At 42.9% G+C, this 21784-nt stretch overlaps 1 protein-coding gene across 1 annotated transcript in view; it reads right to left on the bottom strand.

The window, feature by feature from the left end:
- Positions 1-733: 733 nt before the first annotated feature.
- Positions 734-21784, bottom strand: part of LOC133980600 (large neutral amino acids transporter small subunit 4-like) — a 29574-nt gene continuing 8523 nt past the window's right edge. The window contains exons 3-14 of the mRNA XM_062419359.1: positions 20531-20738; positions 20373-20428; positions 20049-20125; positions 11244-11336; positions 10985-11118; positions 10360-10571; positions 7478-7621; positions 6719-6845; positions 6473-6605; positions 5991-6064; positions 5039-5162; positions 734-4950 (exon numbers count right to left, since the gene is read on the bottom strand). Coding sequence (XP_062275343.1) covers positions 4789-4950; positions 5039-5162; positions 5991-6064; positions 6473-6605; positions 6719-6845; positions 7478-7621; positions 10360-10571; positions 10985-11118; positions 11244-11336; positions 20049-20125; positions 20373-20428; positions 20531-20738 — 1544 coding nt within the window. The 3' untranslated portion in view covers positions 734-4788. The remainder of the gene's footprint in view (positions 4951-5038; positions 5163-5990; positions 6065-6472; positions 6606-6718; positions 6846-7477; positions 7622-10359; positions 10572-10984; positions 11119-11243; positions 11337-20048; positions 20126-20372; positions 20429-20530; positions 20739-21784) is intronic.

Genomic DNA, 21784 nt, shown 5'->3' with positions numbered 1-21784 from the left:
TCACTGCTGAACTGCTGCTTTTTATTACTGTGCATAAAAGTCAGAGATTTGCTGCTTTGGCTCTTTTTTTCTATGCATACTGTTCCTATTGTGGCTTCTGCAATGTAATAATAATCATGATAATCATACTTAGTTATAATGAAAATAAAGTCAGACTGTAAATCATGTGCCTTTTACATTTCACAGTGGACTTGACCACAATTTCAAGCTCACATGGCAAATATCTTCATGAGCTTAACAGATGTGATGGTTATGAGGTTACATTCATACAGGTGGCTGTCTGCCTCAAGTTTGCCAATCATTTTATTCACCAGCCTCAGTTTACAAGGATCATTTTGGGTTACGTCGTCGTCTTCCCAGAGGGTGAGGTAGCCTATGCACCTGTTTACATGTGAGAAAACGCCCAGTATGGTCAAACCAGTACAGGTAGGCTGTCAACTCTGGTTCAACCTGTTTACGTGGCGCCTCAGACTGTTCACATCCACTTACACATTGTAAGTGGATGTGATTAGGAAACAATGCTGAAGAAACTGTGTAGTTACTGTAGTTGATCATCAGGTTTACCTACAAGGTGTTGCTATGTATGCCTTATCAAGCAACAGATACCTGTTCTCATCTACTCCAGATACCAGGAAAATCAGAAATACAGTGAGAGCCTGACCCCTACTGCTCTGAGGAAGTATTGCAGTTTCATTGGAAATAAGAGACACATCTTATACAAATTATTGTCTTTATTTTGCTTCATATATTGATCTGTATTTTTGTCTTTCAGTTGAAACATGACTTAAAATGTCAATGACAATGGCTATACTGTGGTACAAGACAAGAAAAAACCAAATATACAATATAAGAACATGTAAAATACAACATTCTCGTAAACATCAGAGGGAGAAAAAAAAAGCTAAATAAAAGACAAGAAAACTATGGTAGGTAGAAAAATGCACAAAAGGGTCATCCTTAAGGGAGGGAAACAAGGCGTTGGTGTTCCAGCTGAAATCCCCCATTTACCATCACCACAAACAGCCATAAAAACACCCGTGAGCAAAAGCTGACACTAGGATTCATCTTCAGAGGTTAAACAATCCATCAATACATCAATCAATAAAGCAAACTACGACAGGATCTTTATCCTAGGGAGGCTGGGCTGAATCATTATCATCAGATCAGGAAGGTGATGGCGTCAAGGACAGGGTGAGTCGTTTAAGGTACGGCAGTGAAGGAAAGTGCTGATTAGTTTCCCTATTTTGTGGGAATGATGGGTTTTTTTGACTGCTAACTCATCACTCATCTCAGGATGGGTTTGCAGGCTAATGAAAAATCAATGTCTATCATCACCAACATTCATAGTGCTGGAGGAAAGTACTGCATCAGAGTATATATATCTGTACCTGCCCTTTATCTCTCATCTTAACAGCATGTCAAGCCACGTGGACATTAGTTACAGGTCACAACAGCATGCTATTAGATACATTTCTATGGAGTCAAATGAATGCCGTAATTACTTGAATGTGTTTTAAGACAATTTTGTGTCATGAAAAAAAAAAGAAAAAAGTACACTCCACATGTTTCAGAGCAAAATGTACAATATCATATGTCTGAGGTACAAAATTGGTGTTTATAGAAAGACTTTTTTCTCACTTTTAGTCAATTAGTCTTGTAAGTCTGTAAGTCCGCATCTACAGAGAACAAATTATTGAAACATTTTAAAAATCTGACTTGTCTTTCATCTTGTCTCTATAGAGATGAGGCTCTGGACTACCTTGCATTGACTTCTGTCACCTCACACTGGATAATGGATGGAGACATGTTCTCATGACAACATTAATTATCGCATAAAGAAATGACCAAAAATAAAGAAATGCAAAAGAATGTAATGAATTCCTGCACATGATCCACACTTAAGTTATTGAAAAGGTGCTGCTTTTTGTTCATTGACCTAGGTCGGGATATTGACATTCAAAAAAGCAAAAACATACTGGTGATATTGTGCAAGAATTCATTACTGTCTTCAGCATGATTTCATTTTTCTACACATCTGTCCACCAAGTGTACAATAACAATGTTCACCTTGTTTGTGAATGTAATTTGCTTATGCAAACTCATTTAAACACATGTGAACACTTTGTTTTTCCACTTCACTAAAGCTACATATGTCACTCTTATATAACATGTTTAAATAATTATGGCACTCGTGTCACTCCATACATTTCTCTTTGCTCCTTTATAGATAACGAACTCATGCAGTTTACTAAGGATGAATACAGAATACAGATCTGATGACGTCCACGCCGAGAGCTGAGAGACGAGCTTCTGCCACACTGTCCGTGCACATAAAAGGCGACATAATGAACATATAAAGCGTCAGTTTCTATTCTGTGAATATAAAAAAATAACATATCTTTCCCATACTCATGTTCTGCCATTACAAATCTACATCTGAAGCTCGGAGTATACATTCTCTGCATCATGCACCACTGGTAAGCGGCTATGCACTATGTGTACAATACAGTGGGGGCAGGCCATTCAAAAAAAATACACGACTGAGGTCCATTTTAGAGGTCTAAAGTGCATCATGTGCCATTCACTTCTCACTAAGTCATTCACTGGGAGCATCTGATGGCAGCAGACGCTTGTCTCTCAGCTCTGTAGCCTGACAATCATTTCAAGACATATTCGCGGATGAATGAGTAGATGAAAGCGATAGATAGATGGATGGATGGATAGATGGAGGGAGGGAGGGAGGGAGAGAGGGCCCTGGGTGTGCCACATCCTGCCTGGATCATCTCCTCCCATCATCTGTACACATAGAGAGGCACTCTGAGGGTCATGGCTGTCTTTGGAAGTGCCTCTGTGAGTTACTGCCAGGTAGAAAATATCTGAGGAGCTTCACGGTATGGCAATTTGAAGACAACAGACTGAATCCAACAGGTGATTATTATCTCTTTATCGCCTCCTCCACACGCCCTGCTCTTCTGTTCTGGGCTTTTCTCTCTCTCTCTCTCTCTCTTTATTGGCTGCGTTGAGCATCATAAGTCTCACGCTTCATTTTTTATGAGAAGCTGGATGCATCTTTATCAACCTGCTATCCTTCAACCGTGTTAAGTCTCCCTTTGTGTATAAGAGGTGAGTTCAAGTTTCCCAGAGCTGCTGCTGTAGTTGCACTTTGAGTTACGGTGCAGATTTACCACAAAACGTATCAGAAACCAAGACCAAAGTAGTGATAAACAATAATAAACTCGACTGGTTCTTTGGAATCCTGTATTTAAAAAAATACCATGTGCGTTTAGCGCTTAAAATTTGATGGCAAATTGTTGCCTTTGTGGTAAAGTCACCTCAACTCCTCATTTAAGCAAAATGCAAAACACATTTCTGTAATTTAATTAGCACCTTTTTTTCTTTTTTTTTTTAAATACAGTCCATAAAATGTATACATTTGCCTGCGTACGTGATTGTGTGTCTACGTGTTGCCCAGCACCTCACAGAAGCACTTATTGCTACGATGAATCAAGACTTCAAATTCATGTGTGTGGAGCGGGGTAGAATAACCTCCACGCCAACTCCAACCTTTAAAAGCACACTACGTCTTCTTTGTCCCGTCTACCTACTCTAAACACGTTTCCTCCTCCGCGTCGTCACACCGTCGTACATAGTGAACAAAGATTTGACAACACGCCTGCGATCATATTGCAAGTAAATACACTGGAGAAAAACAACAAAATATTCAAAATGTGATACAGTCTGGTGATACAAACACACGAAAGACTGACATGGCAAGTTGAGTGTGTCTTCCTGCGCTAGTGAAACAGTAATATCATGTAAAACCAGCAGTGTGTCTGGCATGCAGTGTAGTTCATCTAACAATAAAAACCTGTTTCTCACTGCAATGTTTTCTTGACTAACTTAAAAAGGCATCATATCACTCAAACTGTGTGTTTCGATCTGCTGAGCTGCTACCAATACTGCTGCTGTCTGTGGAACCTTTTTTTTTTTTTTTCTTTTTTTTTTTTTTCTTTATGCCCTCCAGATGCCACGGCCGAGGGTGCCACATTTAGAATATTTTTAAAATCCTAACAAATAAACAGACAACAGGCATCTCTGTTAAAAACCGCGCTGTCTAAGATAGAAAGGTGACAAGTAGATGACGATCATGCATCAGAGAACCACAGATGAACCTGGACCGGTCGGAAAGCAAAGGTCGTCATGGTTACTGGCATGTTCATGACGCAACAGTTTCTTCGTGAGGTGGTTTAAAAGTACAATACTGTCCTCACTGTGGCTTCCCATTGGCTGGCATCTTCTTTTTTTTATAGTGGGAGGACAGACCGACAGAGGCTGAACCAGCTGACCGATAGTGAAAGACGTAACGGCACATAAATCAAAATTGGCAAGAGTGAAGAAAAGATGTGAAGAGGAGTCATTTGGGAGACATATAAAGAGTCTGGCTCTGCTTCTTTCTCCTGTTAGTCTATTCTCTCCTCAGTTCAGCCTCCATGAGGGCTTGAAAAGATGTGTGTGTGTGTGTGTGTGTGTGTGCCAGGTTTCTCACGGTGTGTAACAACAGGGAGGTTTCACCAAATATGATTGGCAGTATTGTATAATGTGTGAAAACGTGTGTGTGTGTGTGCAGGGAATGTAAGGGATGTGTGGGTGCTGATGAACTGAGAGAGGCTCCGGTAGCAACAAGGGAAGACAGGGGTGAATGAATTGATCCCCTCCCCTCTCTTCTTTTTCTTCTCTCTTTTTTTAGCGTGGCCTGTCCTCCCTGGTTTTTTAAGTCTTCCTTGCGGTTTAGACGAAGGCCTCAGGCTTGCTGTCGTTGTTGATCTTAACGTAAATCTTGGGATCCTCGTCCTGCTCGTCTCTGATGCGCTGGAGGTAGCGGCTGTGGTTCAGCAGGTACAAGGGCAGGCAGAATCCCAGCATGCTCACAACCAACAGGCCCACGTTCACCTGAAGACAACACAAGGGTCAGACTGACAGTTCCTATGTTCCTCCTTCACTCATTTATGCCAACATTCATTTATTTGTGTCATCTTACCCATAGAGGGTCTCCTTCCAAGGGTCCCACCATGGCCATAAAGAGAGGCTGCTGGATCAGGGCGAACAGAGCGCTGATCAGAGACTGCATGCCTGTCAAGCTGCCAAATTGAGAAGACGGGTACCTGCAGGGGACAAACAACATGTCTCAGATTCTAAGTTTCAAAAAGTTTTATCACTAACCTGTGGTGTCGTTTTTTTGGACCAGATTATTTATGATAAATATGAAAACCAACTTCTGTGTGAGCTAAAGGTTCAGTTCCAACTGAGGCCAAATCAAATTTAAAAGTCAATTACCAGCTGTTGTTGCCAACTGTTGTTGTTTTTAGTCTGTGACTGTTTTTCATAGTTTAATGTCAGTTATGAGAAATCTCAGTTCTAGAGTACACAATGATATTTTAGACATCATTTTAGTTCCAACTGTGTGTCAACAGTTCGGAGAAGTCTCTCTCCTGTTTCAACATGAGAATGTGCCAAGCAGGTTCCAGAATGAAACAGTTTTCCCATTTTGGTGGTGAAAAACATGAGTGCCCAGTCCTGACCTCATCTGAAACCTTTAAGATGAACCAATTTTAGATGAATTTGCATTCTTAAAGGGCCTTCACAGACTTGTGCATGGGTCTGAACTATAAATCAAGAAGTGTGTCAAAATTAACGCAGGACAAATTCATCCCATGTTGCAAATTTGGTGAAATGGACACCAGGCCTCATTGCTCAACATCAGCGCTAAGCCTAACTAATGCTGTGCTGACTGAACTGGCACAAGTCCAGCAGTCAGATGCCAAAACCTATCAGCTTGCATTCACAGAAGAGTGCAGGATGTTCAGCAATCGAAATAGGTGTAATATTTGGGTGTCCACATACTTTTGGCCATGTAGTACATATGAAATAAATGGTATATACAGTTTTATGGTGCATTATTATGCTATAAGCATTTAAATATATACACTTACACAGCAGCATAGAGGCCTCCGACTGCAGAGTGAATGAAGCCTCTGACAATAGTGTGCAGAATGAAGGAAAGAATCTGAAGAGGAAGACAAAACAGGGGGAAAATTAATTTTCTATTAGGTACAGGGTCAGTTCACCGCTACAACTATTTTCAATGTGAAATGGCTTTCATCTTTGATAAATGAGACCGATTCAGAACACGTAAATAACATGCAATAACTCTTTTGTCCACCAGGTGTCAGTCAAGCACTTAGAAACATCAGGAGCTGCATTGCCATGTGAATTGAACATCATGTTCATCTCAGTCTCTCCCTCTCTGCAGTGTTAACTCCCCCTCTGAAGGAGACTCAGGGGTTCAGCAGCACATGCTGGGAAAATGTGCATCCCCGCAAAAGCATGAATGAGCCTTCATCTTTAAACTGCTCAAGACAGCATGTGAAGAACCAATCAAACAAGCTCTCTATCCACCAGTGTGTCTGTGTACCTGAAGGGGCAGATTGGGGATTAGGCAGGTGACTCCAAAGCAAACCAAGAGGAGGTTGGTGAAGATGAAGGCTCTGGTGGCATTTTTGATCTTCTGAATGGTTTTGTCAGGGCGACGGGGCTGACCGGGCTCCCTGAGAGAAAAGAATACAATCAAATATTTCCGTACAGTAAATGGTAAACATCAGAAATGATCTTCCTTTCCACCACTAATATGTTTTTCTTTTTTCTTTGTAGTGAGCCTCACCTTTTGCCGCTCTTGTCCTTGTCATCCTCGCAGTCTTTGAGTTTCCAGTCCATGACATAGCCGATCACAGGAGAGGTGATCAGACACAAAAGCTGGAGCACGCCGAAGATGGATGTGTAGACGCTCACTGAGAGACAGACAACCGTGCAGGCAAAGTTAGGATCATCTTTTTATGCTATTCTTCAAGTTATCGAATGAGGGGATGGAGAATGAGTAGCTTAGAGGAGAATGGCACATAGAAACAGAGAATGACACTGAGAAGGTCGAGAAAGACAGTTTTGTGGATGTTACAGTGACTTTTTGGGTGGCGACCACACAGTTTACTCTAGAGTTTGTGCTATCACAAGACAGACAAAGAGGACAGACAGCTGAGGAGAGAGGCTGAAGAATGTAGGTGGTTAGAAGTTGTAAAGTTCAGCCTGAAGTTTCTTACCCACTTGCATCCTCTCCACTGAAACAGCAGCAGGAAGCCAGCGTGACAGGAAAAAAAAGAAAGAGCGAGAGAGACGAACAGAGACAGAGGGGAGTTAGCAACAAGCAATAAAGGCGGTTAAGCTGAGCAAAAAGCAGCTGAGAGAGGATTGTTAGGTGTCACAGAGCAGAAAGAAACAGAGTCTTAAGGAGTGAACATCCAGTGCAACAATTAGACATCTCCAATCAGGTGTTAAAGGAAAAAAACAGAAACCATTCAAATAAAAATAATCAGTGTTTTCATGTGAGTTTAATCCATTATGTGCAAGCAAAAGCACACACACACACCTGTGCTGAGGTCTCCCTCTGTCAGAGATTCCAGGATGGTGTTCATGGCCCCCATGTAGAAAATGAGGCGCAGCTGGGTCACACACATGGTGATAAGGCTCAGCATGAAAATGGGACTGATGACACTTTTCATGAAGGACTGAGCTGTAGAGGAAATGAGAAAGCAGTCATTAGAGTGGAAGCGAGATCCAATCTGTGACTTCTAAATAGATGTCACATAAGTCAGTGTTCACATTTCCTATTACAGAGATCCTTTTGTGAGCACCTCAATACAAAGACTTGTAATGAAATGTGTGTTTTTTTATAAGATAATTATTCATTTGAAAGTATTTAAGTATCCAAGAGATTCCCAAACACTTTGCCTCGTTTGTGGCCTCTTCAGCATGCCATACGTTACTCAGTTATTCCGTTACAGTGTTCCTGACATACATCTTAGAGTAAAATACATTTTTTACATGTTATCAAGCAGGAGAAGAAGAAGAAGAAGAAGAAGAAGAAGAAGAAGAAGAAGAAGAAGAAGAAGAAGAAGAAGAAGAAGAAGAAGAAGAAGAAAAAGAAGAAGCAGAAGAAGAAGAAGAACAACAACAACAACAACAACAACAACAACAACAAGAACAAGAGAGGAGCAGCCACATTTTGACCTGCTGGTGGCACTGAAAGAAAGGTCAATCATTGTTGCGATATATTATTATGGACCAAAGCGATGACCCGACCAACCAACGCTGCCGTCCTTAAAGCCATGCTACTAGCAGGAAATGTTTGGTTTGATATTGTTCCTGCATTGACCAAGGCACAAATAGCTATAACATGATAAAAGTAACCTGACAAAAAATCAATTTCAAGATTTTAAAAAAGCACTTAAAGAGACTGAGATATTAAGAGACACAAGATACACAGAGAAAGCCCGTCTGCGCCTGTCTTCGGTGCTGGCTAACAAAGTAGTTTACATACCGAACAAGTACACTGTGCTTAGAGTGTCAGCACAGCTACATGATTTATGCTTGTTACTGATGATACGGTCATAAAAAATAATGTGTTCAAATTCAAATAAGGCATTTAGAATCTCAACAGAAGGAAAGACACAATGACTAATAAGTAAATACACTGAAACCTTCACAGCTGCTGTCAAATTAAAGAGGAACTGGTGTAGCGGTAATATGGGCCTCTTTAAAGCTGCTGGCAGACAGAACATATCCAGCTGTTATGAAACCAACCAAGGGCATCATGACTGCGCTTGAAACACACACACATACACACAGAAACACAGACAACCAGCTGATGCTTGGCCTTCAACCACAATAATGCTTCTCTAGAGCTTTCCTGCTGATGAGCTCCACACCTGCTGAGCAGCTTTTCTAAGGACGGGGTCCGAACCGATTCCACGGTCCATTTGGTACCAAAGAGACCAAGAGAGGAGTAACCAGACCACCCCTGCTGGGAGTCCCTGACCCCAATGTGGGAGAACCAGAGCGGTAGACGGAAGCAGGAGGTTCTTAGGAGGCCTGGAGGTGTAGGGGTAACAGAAATTAGCTTAGTTTGGATTTAGGGCAGAGGTAAAGGGGCATTTAAGGGGTACCATTGGGATGTAAGGGGTGTTTAGACCTAATTGTTATGTACAGATCTAGGTCAGACCCCGATGCTCCAGCAGGCTTGATTCAACTGTCGTATTTAGGGTAAATGTAAGTCCACCATTCACTCTTATCCAGTCTTTCCCAAGTTCTGTCTCTTAAGTGGCTAAGTGCTCCACAAAGTTCATTATCTAATCACTCATTTGTTTTGTCATTGTTTGGTGCTGAAAGTGTACAATCGCAGCTTACAATCGGGGTTAATGAGAGTGCAGCATCTGTGCCGGAAAACCAAAAACCACAAACAAAAATAGGCCAAAATGAGCTGTAGTGCTGAGAGGAATAGGTCAGGTAATAATTATCTGTGTGTGCAATGTGTCGCTACGAGCAACATATTTCAAGTTACACATACCATGTTATTGTTGATGTAAAAAATACAAAGTGTGCAGCTTTAAATTAAAGTGAAATAAAGGGATTTAGTGTTTCAGAATTATATATAAATTCTTTGAAACAGAATTTTTACCATTTTGATCAAAAATAGTAACAAAAATAGGACTGAAAAGTAAATTAATAAATACAGTATATTGTAAAAATCATAATAGTTTTTTGCTGTCAAACATTTGGGTTGGAGTTGCTGTTGCCACATTTACCTTGTGTTAGGATAATCTCCTTATTAATATTCAATGATTTCATATTGACAAGCTCTAATTAACTACAATCATGACCGTAAGAGAACAAAAACAGCTTAATGACTTGGGTCCCAATGGAGCACTTCATAACATGCTCATATTACAACTCCTCCCCAGGACCATGGGGTGGACTGTTGTCTAGAAAAAACCTTTGTCCATCATGGAGCTTTCAGACAAATCTGGCATAGATGTTCTCTCTTGCCCAGTTCATTCACAATGCTCACTCCTAACAGCAGACCGGCCTTTGAGAACCATAAGATGAATATTCATAGGTTGGCAAAGGGGACGAGACAAATAGTGAGGCTGTCTTTGCTCCACACTGAACCATTAGAACACAAGGGAGCAATTGTGTTGACTTATCTGAATCTTTGAAAAGCTTCTGTTTTACCATTGGGATTGTGTCTCTGACGCAGACACAGACGGCTGTTGTGACGTTCTCTTAGCAGCGTGTTGGGGATTCCAGTCTTTGATGGCAACAAAGGCCACAAATGTCATGAGTGGGTTTGTATAGAGAGAATGCCTACCGCACTTATTCAGTTATTGGTTTCCACTTTTTCTGCTGCCTTACTACAGATTCCCAAAGCACCTCCCAGGACTATTAAAGTTTCATTTCCAATTTTAGACTTACTCTCGTCCTTGCCCTTGCACTTCACCTCCAGGTCGACAGTGGACAGGCACAGCTTGTTGGCCTCCTGCGAAGCAAGATCTTTGGGCTGCTGGTTATGCTGCTTTATGGAGTTGCCGACGCTGAGACGGCGTCCCACGGTGGTCACCTGCCGATAAAACTGCTTCCCTGTGATCTTGTGGTCAAAGCCCAGCCAGCTGAACTTGATCTTCACCCTGAGAGAACGGTGGAAGGAAAGGAAAAAAGTGTTAGATGGTTGGAGACGGGAGGGGAAAAAGAAAAGATGGGATGATCCAGGATCCAGGAGAATGAGAGCAAAGCCGCCTCATCATCTGGTTTCATAGTCTTTCCTGTCTCTGGGGCCTCTGCTGAATTACACTGGGATTTAGTGTGCATGAGTGTGTGAGGAGGCATGTCTGTTCAATCCTCTACATGTGTGTAGGACTGCGGTGATCTCTGGCGGATGTAGACCGTACAGACAACACACAGTTGGAATCAATTTACATCAGGTATAAGCTCAGTTTAGCTAACAATATTACAATGGCTACTTAGAGAGGATAGCTGGAGGCTACAGAGATGTATGCCTTGGTATGTGTGCCAGAGAGAGTGTGTAGTCTGGTAGTCTTACGTGAAGTCCATGTCCTCTGGGCCAGGGAAGGGCTCTAGAGGCCAATTGAGGAAGCAGTTGAGGAAGACGAGGCAGGCACAGCCGGCCCAGACCAGCAGGATGCTGATGAAGGTGGCACCCAGATCATAAATCACCTACGGGCAGGTAGACGGGACAAAAAAAAACATCATAATGGAGAATCGATAACACTGATGGGTACCAGCAGAAGAATTCATATTTTGGGTTTTTGATGTAACTGACAACACAAATTAAATGTTACCTTGATGCCGGGGAAAGTGACAGCAGAGGAGGCGTAGGATCCAATCATCAAGGCAATGAAGGTCGACCTCAGGTCTCCGAACATGCTGGGCAGCTGAGAAGAGGGCAGAGAGAACACCAGGGGAGTCAGACTACACACCGAATCACATGAAAACACACAAAGACATGTGATGTCAACAGATTCATTGAGAACAAAGCGGATAATCTCAATCTTGATCACCTTATAACATCTGAATATGATTTACACCACCATGAAAACTATTAGCTTGGGGCCTAAAAGGAGAAAAAAATCAATTATCCCTTTCTAACACACCATGCAGAAGCACAGACTGGTCTTGCGCTTCTCAAATGTCACAGTGGAGGAAGAAAAACAAGAATGAGAGTCTACAGACAAGCTAGCGGCTCTGTGAGGCTGTACTTCAGCACAGCAACCCTTTGAGCTAAATGCTAATGTCGTCACAATGACAACGCTAACATGCTGGTGTTTAGCTACTAATGTTTAACATATCTCAGTTTAACATGTGAGCTATGCAAACATTTTCTGGTTTGTACAAGCACTCATTACTAAAATAATGTCCTTAGTTTCACAGGTATTTGGTCGTAAACTATTGGACAAACCCAAATTGTGACCTAGTCACAACACTAAAAATTAAGGGGTTCACCAAAGTTGTTACAATTCATCCTGAGGGGATTATGAGTGGCTGAACCAAATGTCATGGTTTGCCATCCAAGACATTTTACCCAAAATAACAAATGTCAAACTAATGCTGGTGGCGTGAGATGAAAAGTCAGAGGACCATGACCATGAATTCCTGCACATAATTTCATGGCAATCTGTCTAATAGCTGTTGAGATATTAAGAGTTTTGACTAGAGACAGAAAGACGCTGCTATCCCTGGAGCCATAACACTAACATGGATTAAAAGCCCTCTGTAGTGCATCAACTCTGTGCGCTAGTGATAGACTGAGGCTTTTTCTTCCTTTGAAGCTGCATGCAACACCTTCCAAACGTGATTCACACTGCGCACTATGCTGCAGCATTAAGATACCCAACATATCCCTACTGCTTTAAACCTTCTCATCATGTATCGAAGGGATGAAGTGTAAGTGCTGGTTTAAGCCTGCAGCTGCTTGCCCAAATAATATCTATAATTGGATTTAGTCAATTACTTGATGTTTGTTCTGTGGACAGCATGTTAGCTTGCACACTCACCTCTGCTGTCATATTATTATTGTCCTTCCACAATCCACAAACAGATGTGAAATTTGCACATATGCAGGCAAACACGTAGTCCTGCCAGGCCTCTACATTATTGACTATTGATAGGCCTGTCCCCACAAAGTACACCCTGTTCTGCAGCAGGATGTTTCTCGCACTGTTATTCTTTCCATTATTTGAAGCGAAGAAGCAGAGCAAGAGAGAGAAAAGCCAGAGAGTCTTGCATAATGATGCTCAACCCGCCGCTCGAGACAACAGCACACGATGTTCTTCGCTAGACAGCTTCAGACTGTAAACAGCCTCCTTCAGGAAGTGGAAAACAGCTACAGAGAGTGCAAGAGCGAAATGCGGCTGAGACATTTATCATCTTTATCAGTGTCATGTTTGCTTCACTTTAAAGGAGCTTCAAAACTCTAGTCAACAGCAGTGAATGAAGTGGTGAATGAGTGGAGGCAGGAAGCTAAAAATGAGATGAGGGTGTAACTCCTCAGAAGCATTATTATGGTTCATAAATAGAAAAGCTGCAGTCAAAATCCCCTCTCTCTCTCCCATTGTCCTCATGTGTCCATCCACTTGTCCATCCTGCCGCTGTGTTCACAGCAGGGGTGCAGCTTGTTAGGCAGCTGCTTGAACCCTCTCACCCCACAAAGACGCCTCTCTCCCGGATTAATTGGACCAAAGGTGAGCATTGAAAATTGCTACACCCCTGCTACGACTTCCAAAATAACAATGGGCGGACCAAGTTTCTGCGCTTGTGTTTCTCTGGAGCGGCACTCGACCGGAAGAATCCAGTTATGACACTTTACAGGAGGAGACTGACAGACTGACAACGCCCGGGTAGGATGGGTGACCTTTGGCCCAGTTGGCGGGGACGACAGGACAAGACAGGAGGGGAGAAGGGGAGACATAAATGAGCAACTCAGCTCAGCAGACATGATGCGGTCAGCATAATGAATCAAGGCTAACTCATGATAGCTATGCAGAGTCAACAGGTTCAGATTTTTACCACTGACGTTCTATCATTTCCTCATCCTCCAGCCTATGAGGATGACTCATTTTTTATGTCCAGTGTGTTGCAAGAGCTCTATTAGTAATGTCAAACTTTGGGAAAATACGAAAATAAGGAACTTAAAAAATGATTGGATTGAAGAAGGGGTCAGAGAAGAGGAAAGGTGTTTTATTTTCTCTTTTGGTTGACTTTTTGGGAGGGCAGTGAAGGGTCTTTTAATTTTATCCTGTCCAAAAAAAATATTGAATTTCTCTATAATTTTCTCTCGCAATATAGTTAATGAATAAATAAATAATTAAATCCAAAAGACTACTTTAAATCATGGCGTGTTTCATTTGAAATCTATAGAAGACAAAGGTTCTGTCTCTGTACAGGCTTTTAATAATGTGTACATTAGTGGCAAATATTAGAAGTTCTACAAACATATCAAAGGAGTTTCTGACCTCTAGTAGTGATGTGGAGCAGTTCAGTGGGTCCCTGTTTCGTTCGATTTGTGCACGTGCAGTGTGAGTCCTGCCAATGTTTTCATGCTATTCCAGTGATTTACAGATAGGTGTACTGTGCCAAAACATGCAGCAATGCGCCAACAGGGAAGAAGACTGCTGACTAAACATTGATATATACTAGGCGCGATTTGAAATACTTCCCTCCTCACAACCCCAATCATTTTCATTTAGTTTTCTTTCCTGTAAATGAACTATTTCCCAGATATTCAGATTATATACATCGGAATAAGGCCACCGCAGTGTGGAGGAGTCGGTCCCTAACCTCTCTGTCATTCACCTCATTTGTGTCTCTCCCACTAATACACTCCAGCTTGTTTGTTCGCTCTGGGAGCAGGTTCATTTGGAAAGAGCACTGTTGCCACTGGCTATCATTTCTATGAATAGAATCTGTTTAAGAGAGTAAGCGGTGCAGTCTGCAATGTGTGCAGCTGCATGCAGAAAGCACATCTCGTCCCGGTGACACTGCTGAGCGCAGCATTGGCCTGATGAAAAACGCTTACGTCACAACGGGAGTTTCTCTGGGTTACTGGGTCTGAGTCACTTTCTGTCAGCTGGTAAGACCGCAGTTACCTAAAAAAACATGTCACAAACCAGTTTGCTGCACTAATCTTGAAAGAAGAAGTACAGATCTGTAGGTTCAGCAAGAGAAACTGCGACCGTGTGAGTTGATGGGAGGAGCAGCTGACAGGCTTGACTAGGGTCAGATAACAGTGTTTTTGTTGCTGGAGTTAATAACACATCAGTCACTTAGACAGGTGAGGCGGTGACTGTTAAACAGTGGAGGACAAAGAATCAGCTGTGGCCTCAGGCACTAACAGACACACAACAACCAATGACAGCGCAGTAACTGTACAGATAACAGATATGATAGATGTTCTGCTGCTACTGTGATCTGCAAGCGCCAATAAAATACGTTTGCCACCAAGCAAATGTATTGTTGTGAGTTAAAAAGTGCTAAAGCGCGAGGCAGAGACACAACGTTGCTATCAGCTAAATGCTAACAGTATAGTATAGGATGTACACAGCTCCTGGAAAAGGCCAAGAAAGTGTCTTCCGGTAGAAACGGTGGCGCACCATCATACATTTGATCAAAATATCATTGCTGACACGTTTCAGAAATACACAGTTCTTATTCAGAGGTTTACCCCAGGTTCGTTTGAGAAATTCCACTCTATAGTCTCCTAAATCTCTGTTACATTAAGGATCAAATATCTATTTATTTAGAGCCCGACTGGTGAAGGAAAGCAAGCAGTCCTGTAGGTAGATACAAACCGCCCACCCACTACTTTGTTGTTGCTTCTTCCCTGAATAGATCTTTTGTTAGCTCTGTGGTCACAGTGTATCCATGCAGAGAGTGTCAGGGTACACGCAGATGGACTTAGTGTTTGGACAGCCATCACTAAAGGTTTATTTTAGCTTCAGAGCAGTCACCTGGAGATAAGAGATCAGGGTTCGGCGGCAAGGGTTCGGTTAGAAGCAGGTGCAGACAGGTGCAGGTGGGGTGGGATGGGGATAAAGGCATTAGTCTGATTAAACTGTGTAAGAAATAATCTCAAAGTCACCTCCTGAGACACAAATGGTGCTTTAAAGGATGGAAAAACTAATCAATAAGTGTATTTGCGGTGTGTGTGTCATGGCTTTGTTGGAACTGTGTCCAGGCAGCTCAGGTGAGTTAGTCATGACACAGCAGGATCAGCTTCTTCTTCTTTGAAAGACTCTGAGTCATCTGAGACATTTGGGTCATTGCGAAATTACACTGGAGCAATGTACAGTTTTTTGTTGTTTTAAAAAAAAAAGTCTTCGGGTTGGCCAATGGGAGAAAAGCTTTTGGGTTAGTTAGAGTTTTTCGAAGAACTCAATACAGTGATGGACTGTCAACGCACCTGAACTCAGCAACTTTTACTAGTCGGCATGAATGTACCAAGCCTGCTTTCACAATATACATCAGCACTATGAATGTCAGTTATAGGATTACACAGTAAATATGACACTCACTTCAAGCTTTTCCAATATTATTCTATGTAAAGTTTAAAGAAATACTGATGTCTTGAATCTGGCCCTGTTCAAACCTGCTCAGTTGTGATTAGATCTTGTTTGGAGAGAGTGCTGAATGTTATCAATGCAGGTAGATGAGATGAATGCTGTGTGTACTGTACACAATGTACTGTGACCCCTTGTGAGCACCTTTGTTTATTGAATATATTTCAGTATTTCAGTGCTTAAGGCAAGAGTGGCCTGTAAAATCTATTTGTATCACTCATGTCTTTATTGGGTCCCTGTTCTGAAGTTAATAAATATGAATGTACAATAAATGGGTCAACGGGGAGTCTGTAGCTCCACATTTGTTGCACGTCTAGCTGTCTAGCATCCCTGTTGAACTTCTCCAAAAAGCAGCGTGTGGTTAAAAGTTTCCCTTGTGACTGCAGACGGTTTCGGCTGCCGTGTGCTTTTTGACACATCTCGTGAGCCACGCTGGATGAGAGCGTGTGCTGAGTGGTGAAAATGGAAATGGAAACGCAGAGTGTGTGGCAACAGAGAGAACCGGGGAGTGACAAAAACATGCTGATCCTTAAATGCAGTCAGAGGGCGAAAAAGAGGAAACTGGACAGAGAAATGAAAGAAGGAAGAGGGTTTGCTTCAGTGAGTGGAAACTGGACCATTGAGAACCAGCTCTGACCGGTCCTGTCCTGTCCTGTCCTGACGCACAGGATAGGACCCCATCCGTCATTAAGAACTGCCAACTGGGCCGTAAGATGAGCAAACACCAGCTGACGAACACCAGACTGCATACCTCCATCGTCCTAACGTCAGCTTTTGGTCCCTCCCTTTAGAGTCCAATATATTTAGGGGCTTAATTTGATGTATTTTGGCCTGAAATCTGTTGACTTTTGGAAGTTTCCAGCAGAAATATATTCTTGGAAGGGCGGTGACGTTTCTGAACATGTGTTAAGACCCCTCTGTGTCTGGAAGGGATTTACAGTCATTCCAGCTGCACCCAACAGATCCAGCAACCGGATTCACACCACTACACAAAGCCACATCCACAACAGGCTGATATCAGCGTATGGCCAGCTTGGATCTCAAATTACAGAGTGACTCTTGACCTTTTGGCATCAGTTCATCGTTTTGCCCCCCCCCTTCACATCTCCCTTCCCTTCATTTTATGTGGTCACGTGCAGTAAAACAGAGCATACACTGTACTTCCTTCATCTCACACCAGCATGGTAAAAAATAATCTGCAGCCTGATCTCACCACTTTTTCACTCCCTTCACCCTTCCACTGAGAAGAATGAAGTGCTGTGTGTGTGTGTGTGTGTGTGAGAGCTTGGTGAATTTTCCACCTAACATGCAGTCATGCCTTCGGCCCCACCTAAAAGTTCATTCATTAAGGTGAAAATGTTCTCCGCTCTTTTGATTTCTCAGCTAAAAAACACATCTGTGGCCAGTTTGTTGACTGTTTCACACAAGAAGGTCAGGTAGATGAGGCCCTTAAGTATGTTATCTGGTGGACTAGTGACACAGATTTAAAAAAGGGGGCATTATGAAGAGAAGATATACTCATTAAAAAGCCAGAAAGTAGATTTGGGCAGCAAACTAAGCTTTAGAACAGGAGACCAAACCCAGGAAACACGGGGGGCTCCAACACGTGCCACGAGCGAGGCGGAGAACAAGAGGAGGAGTTTCATGTGTGCTCTGGGTGTGGATGTATGTACATATGTGTGTGTGTGTGTGTGTGGGAACAGGAAAACTTCCTAGAAAAGAATTCGAAGAAATTTTCTGTAACATGAAGCTGTTTACATGCGTAGAATCAGGAAGAATGAAAGGCAGCTGGGGGAGTTTCTCGCCTCCTCAGCTTCACTCCCTGTTTTTCCATTGGAGGCACATTGAGTGCTGCTGAGTGTGCATCCACAGGAGAGAATGAGGAAGTGAAGCAAAGATAGATAAAGAGAAGAAATAACAGAGAAGGGTGGGAAGGAGCCAAAGTGGCCACTCGGAGCTCCTGAGAAGTGGGAAAACAGGAATGAAGACAGAACGGTGGCTGAAGAGAATGAAAGAAATCTCTTGTTCTGCTCCCAAAAATCAGCGGAAAAAACACACACACACACACACACAGGTCTCTCTGACCTGAAGAAATTTAAATGACCCGTGATGCCTGAGATGCCCTCCCCGCCCTGTATATAAAAGGTAAAAGGTTTCTTAAAATAGACGTTTTCCTCAGTAACAAGCCTTGATCCTGAGTTTGAGGAAGGGGCAAGGAAGGCAGCACACAAAGCAAAGACAGCCGCGTAAACATTTGTCAAGGCCTGCAGGGAGCTGTAACTCTTTCAGCTCGCTGTAGCTCACAGCTAAAACAACACACACACACACACACACACACACACACACACACACACACACACACACACACACACACACACACACACACACATAGCTGATGTACAGTAGCGTATAGGGTTTTTGCTTGCAGGCCTGACAGCTTTGACAGTTGAGTACAGGTCCAGCCTTGCTGAGGGAGAGCAGCTGAAACTGGAGAAGACAAAAACAACAAGGCTGGGACTAAAGACTGGGAGGTTGGAGGGGTGTGGGGGGAGCGGGGGGGGCGAGGAGAGGGGGTTGAAACCAGCTGAGCAACTTCTGTGTGTATGCATGTGTGTGTGTGTGTCAGGGTCCCAGTAGGCGGCCCGAGTAGGAAACAGTGAAGCATGGGTGGGGAGACAGGCAAACTCAGTTCCCCTGTTGCTGCTTCCTGTTTGTCTCCTCCCATGGCAGCCTGCCTCTGCTCTCACTGTGTTTTGTGATAAGGTGACAGAGTGTCGATGCCTCGGGGCAACACTGCTGCACAGAAATAACCGCTATATTCGCATTTAATGTGTGAAAGATACAGTATGTTGCAGCCAGAACCCCTAATTTGTCTCATTATCTCAAGTATTTTCACCTCTAACGCGCGGCCTGTTGTGCCGTTACAACAACAGCACATCTGTGGACGCTGTGAACAGCACACACTGGGGATGCATGTGTCCTTGTGTGGATGAAAAATGAATGAGGAGAGGTCTTTTTTTGGCTCCCAGCCAGAGCAGCAGAGCAGGAGTGAATAACAGATTACTAATGCAGTCTGGTTCTCTTTTTTACCCCTCTCTCTCTCTCTCTCTCTCTCTCTCTCTCTCTCTCTCTATCTCTCTCTCTCACGTGTCCTCTCCTGTGATGCAGCACTTTCTCTGACTGATGAGATCATCCTGACCAGTGGCTTTTCTTGTGTACCTCCATCCATCCACTTCCTCCTGTCTGCACATCACTGCTCATCCCTCCAACTGCTGCCCAGGCCGTCTCCTCCTCCCTCCATCTTTTTAAAACGTTTCCCCTCTCTCTCTCTAATGCATCTGTCTATCTGCCATTCGCCATCTCTGCTCACTGACCCATGTGTTTCTTCTTCTCTTCCTTCTCTGACGCTATCACTTCACAGCGTTGTGCTGGCTCTCTTTCTCCTCTCTCCTCTTCCAATTACAATTCGTCTTCCGAAGAATCTCTCAGCTCATATCGAGGTATTAAACGATAATGGGTTCGCTCATATTGGCATTGATTCTTCCACTCATCCAGCGTTTGCTTTTTAACTTGTCCGCTGCATAGTCACACCGAGAAAGTGGTACCGTCAAATTCATTTGTGCTTTCATTGTCTATTCATGGTCTGTCATCCAGCAATCCAAAACCCTTAATATATTTAATTAACTAAGGAAAAAGAAGAGATTCAAATCCTCATAAATGAGAAGAAAAGAATGTGATACTAGCACGTTTTTGGTATCTTTGCTTGCAAAATCTGTAGCAATTTGGGGTTAAGTATCTTGCCCAAGGACACATTGACATGCGGACAGGAGGAGCCTGGAATCGAACCACCAATCTTCTGATTAGTAGACGACCCGCTCTACCTCCTGAGCCACAGACAACATGGTTTATGTTGTTCGACTAACTTATAAATCAACTAATTGTTTCATCTCTTGTCATAAGCACCTTCGATCCAAAAATGTCGCCATCACACACATCACAGTGTCAGAATCATAGTAAAGCTCTGCTACTCACCGTCAGAGAGGTGAAGGTCATGCACATGCCTCCGAACCCATTCAGCGCCAACGCAAAGAAGATCAGGATGGACAGACCTGCGGGAGAAGACCGGATTAGTGACACAGGCTGAGCTGGTAACCCTGCTGACACAATGCAACTCCCACACATCCCATCTGACTGATTGAAGTGTCACCACAGCATCGATACACCGTGTGTGCCTGCGTGTAAATCTACGTTATTGCTCACCTACAAAGGCGACATGATTGAGATGAGTGTGTGTGAGGCAGTAGGGTCCCTGACTGAAAGTATGATGCCGTTAAAGTGATGTATTAGTGTACGTACTGTTGGGATCGCTGGCTCCGTAGGCGATGAGGAGGCAGGAGCAGGCGAAGCAGGCGCTGGGAACACAAAGCATCGGCAATAAACAAACCGAACAGTCCATAACGGCTCAGTGTCATAGCAAGTGGAAAATGGATTAAGAGCTTTATCTCCCGCCTCACCTGCCAAGAAGTCTCAGCTTCCGCGGCCCATATTTGTCCATGACGATGCCCATGGGCAGGGTGATGGCGGACAGCAGGAAGGAGCCTACGGTGAAGGCCAGGTTCAGCATCTCGTCCTGGTCTTTGCAGATGGGCCAGCCTTTCATTTCCAAGTACTCCTCAGCCGGCGCAGAGGTCGTGTTGGTGGCATTGAGGTTGGAGTTGTTTACTGGATGGTGAGAAAAATGAAAGAGTAGAGAGGGAAAGATGAGGAAACACTGTTTGTTAACTTGATTTTATCCTGCTGGTGGTTCCAAATGACATTTTTTAATTAAACATATATGTAGTTATTCTGTACATTGCGTAATTATCTGTAAGTTAACCAACATGTCCAGACTGTGAGGTTTTATTGCCAAAGGCTGATAGTAACTATGCATTTACCTAAGTGCAAGTATGAGGTTCTTCTACTTCACTACACTCCATTTTATGTAAGTTAATGCTTGCAGTATTTGACAGCTGTACATAGCTCTAGGGATGGCAGTGTCAGTCTGTCAGTCATCACTTTGGTCCAGACTGAAATATCTCAACGATGATGGACTGTCATGAACTTCTGTGAAGATAAATCCTGCTGACTTTGGGGATCTTTCTTCTTCTTTACCTCTAGACCACAAGCAGGTTAATATTTTGGGGTTTAAGTAAAACGTCTCAGCAACAATTAGATGGATTGTAGGATGTTCATAAGTGTGGACACTCTTTATAGTTATATATGGATATCCAGATCCAACCTCTCTCTGTATTTTATACGACACACCCCACTTTTCAATGAAAAGTAAATCACATTTAACCGTTTTTTACGGTACTTTTCCATTGAACGCCATACTTTGGTTTACGACCAGATACGAGCATCTAGTGCCATTCCCAGCAGCTCTACTTTTTGTTAATGGCTAAGTGCCAAAGTACAACCTCACAGAGCGGCTAGTGCAGCTGTAGATTTGTTTACATAGCAAATATATGACATATGTGCAAAATATGATGCACTGTTATGCAGTAAACTATCCAAAAGTAAATACATTTCAGCTCAGACTGAAAAATGAACGCTGCTTACACATTCTGATAATAATGTAATATAAAATTCTTTAAATGATAATTTGTATCCATGAAAAAGTTCAATTCAATTTCATAAAATTTCTTGTGCTCTTTCATGTTAAACTGAGATTTAAAGTGAGCACAGAGAAACGGCCTTACTTTTAGCAAAAGAAGCAAAAAACAAAAAAC

This window comes from Scomber scombrus, chromosome 5, assembly GCF_963691925.1.
Source record: "Scomber scombrus chromosome 5, fScoSco1.1, whole genome shotgun sequence".
NCBI lineage: Eukaryota > Metazoa > Chordata > Actinopteri > Scombriformes > Scombridae > Scomber > Scomber scombrus.
This window is presented reverse-complemented; position numbering and strand designations above follow the sequence as displayed.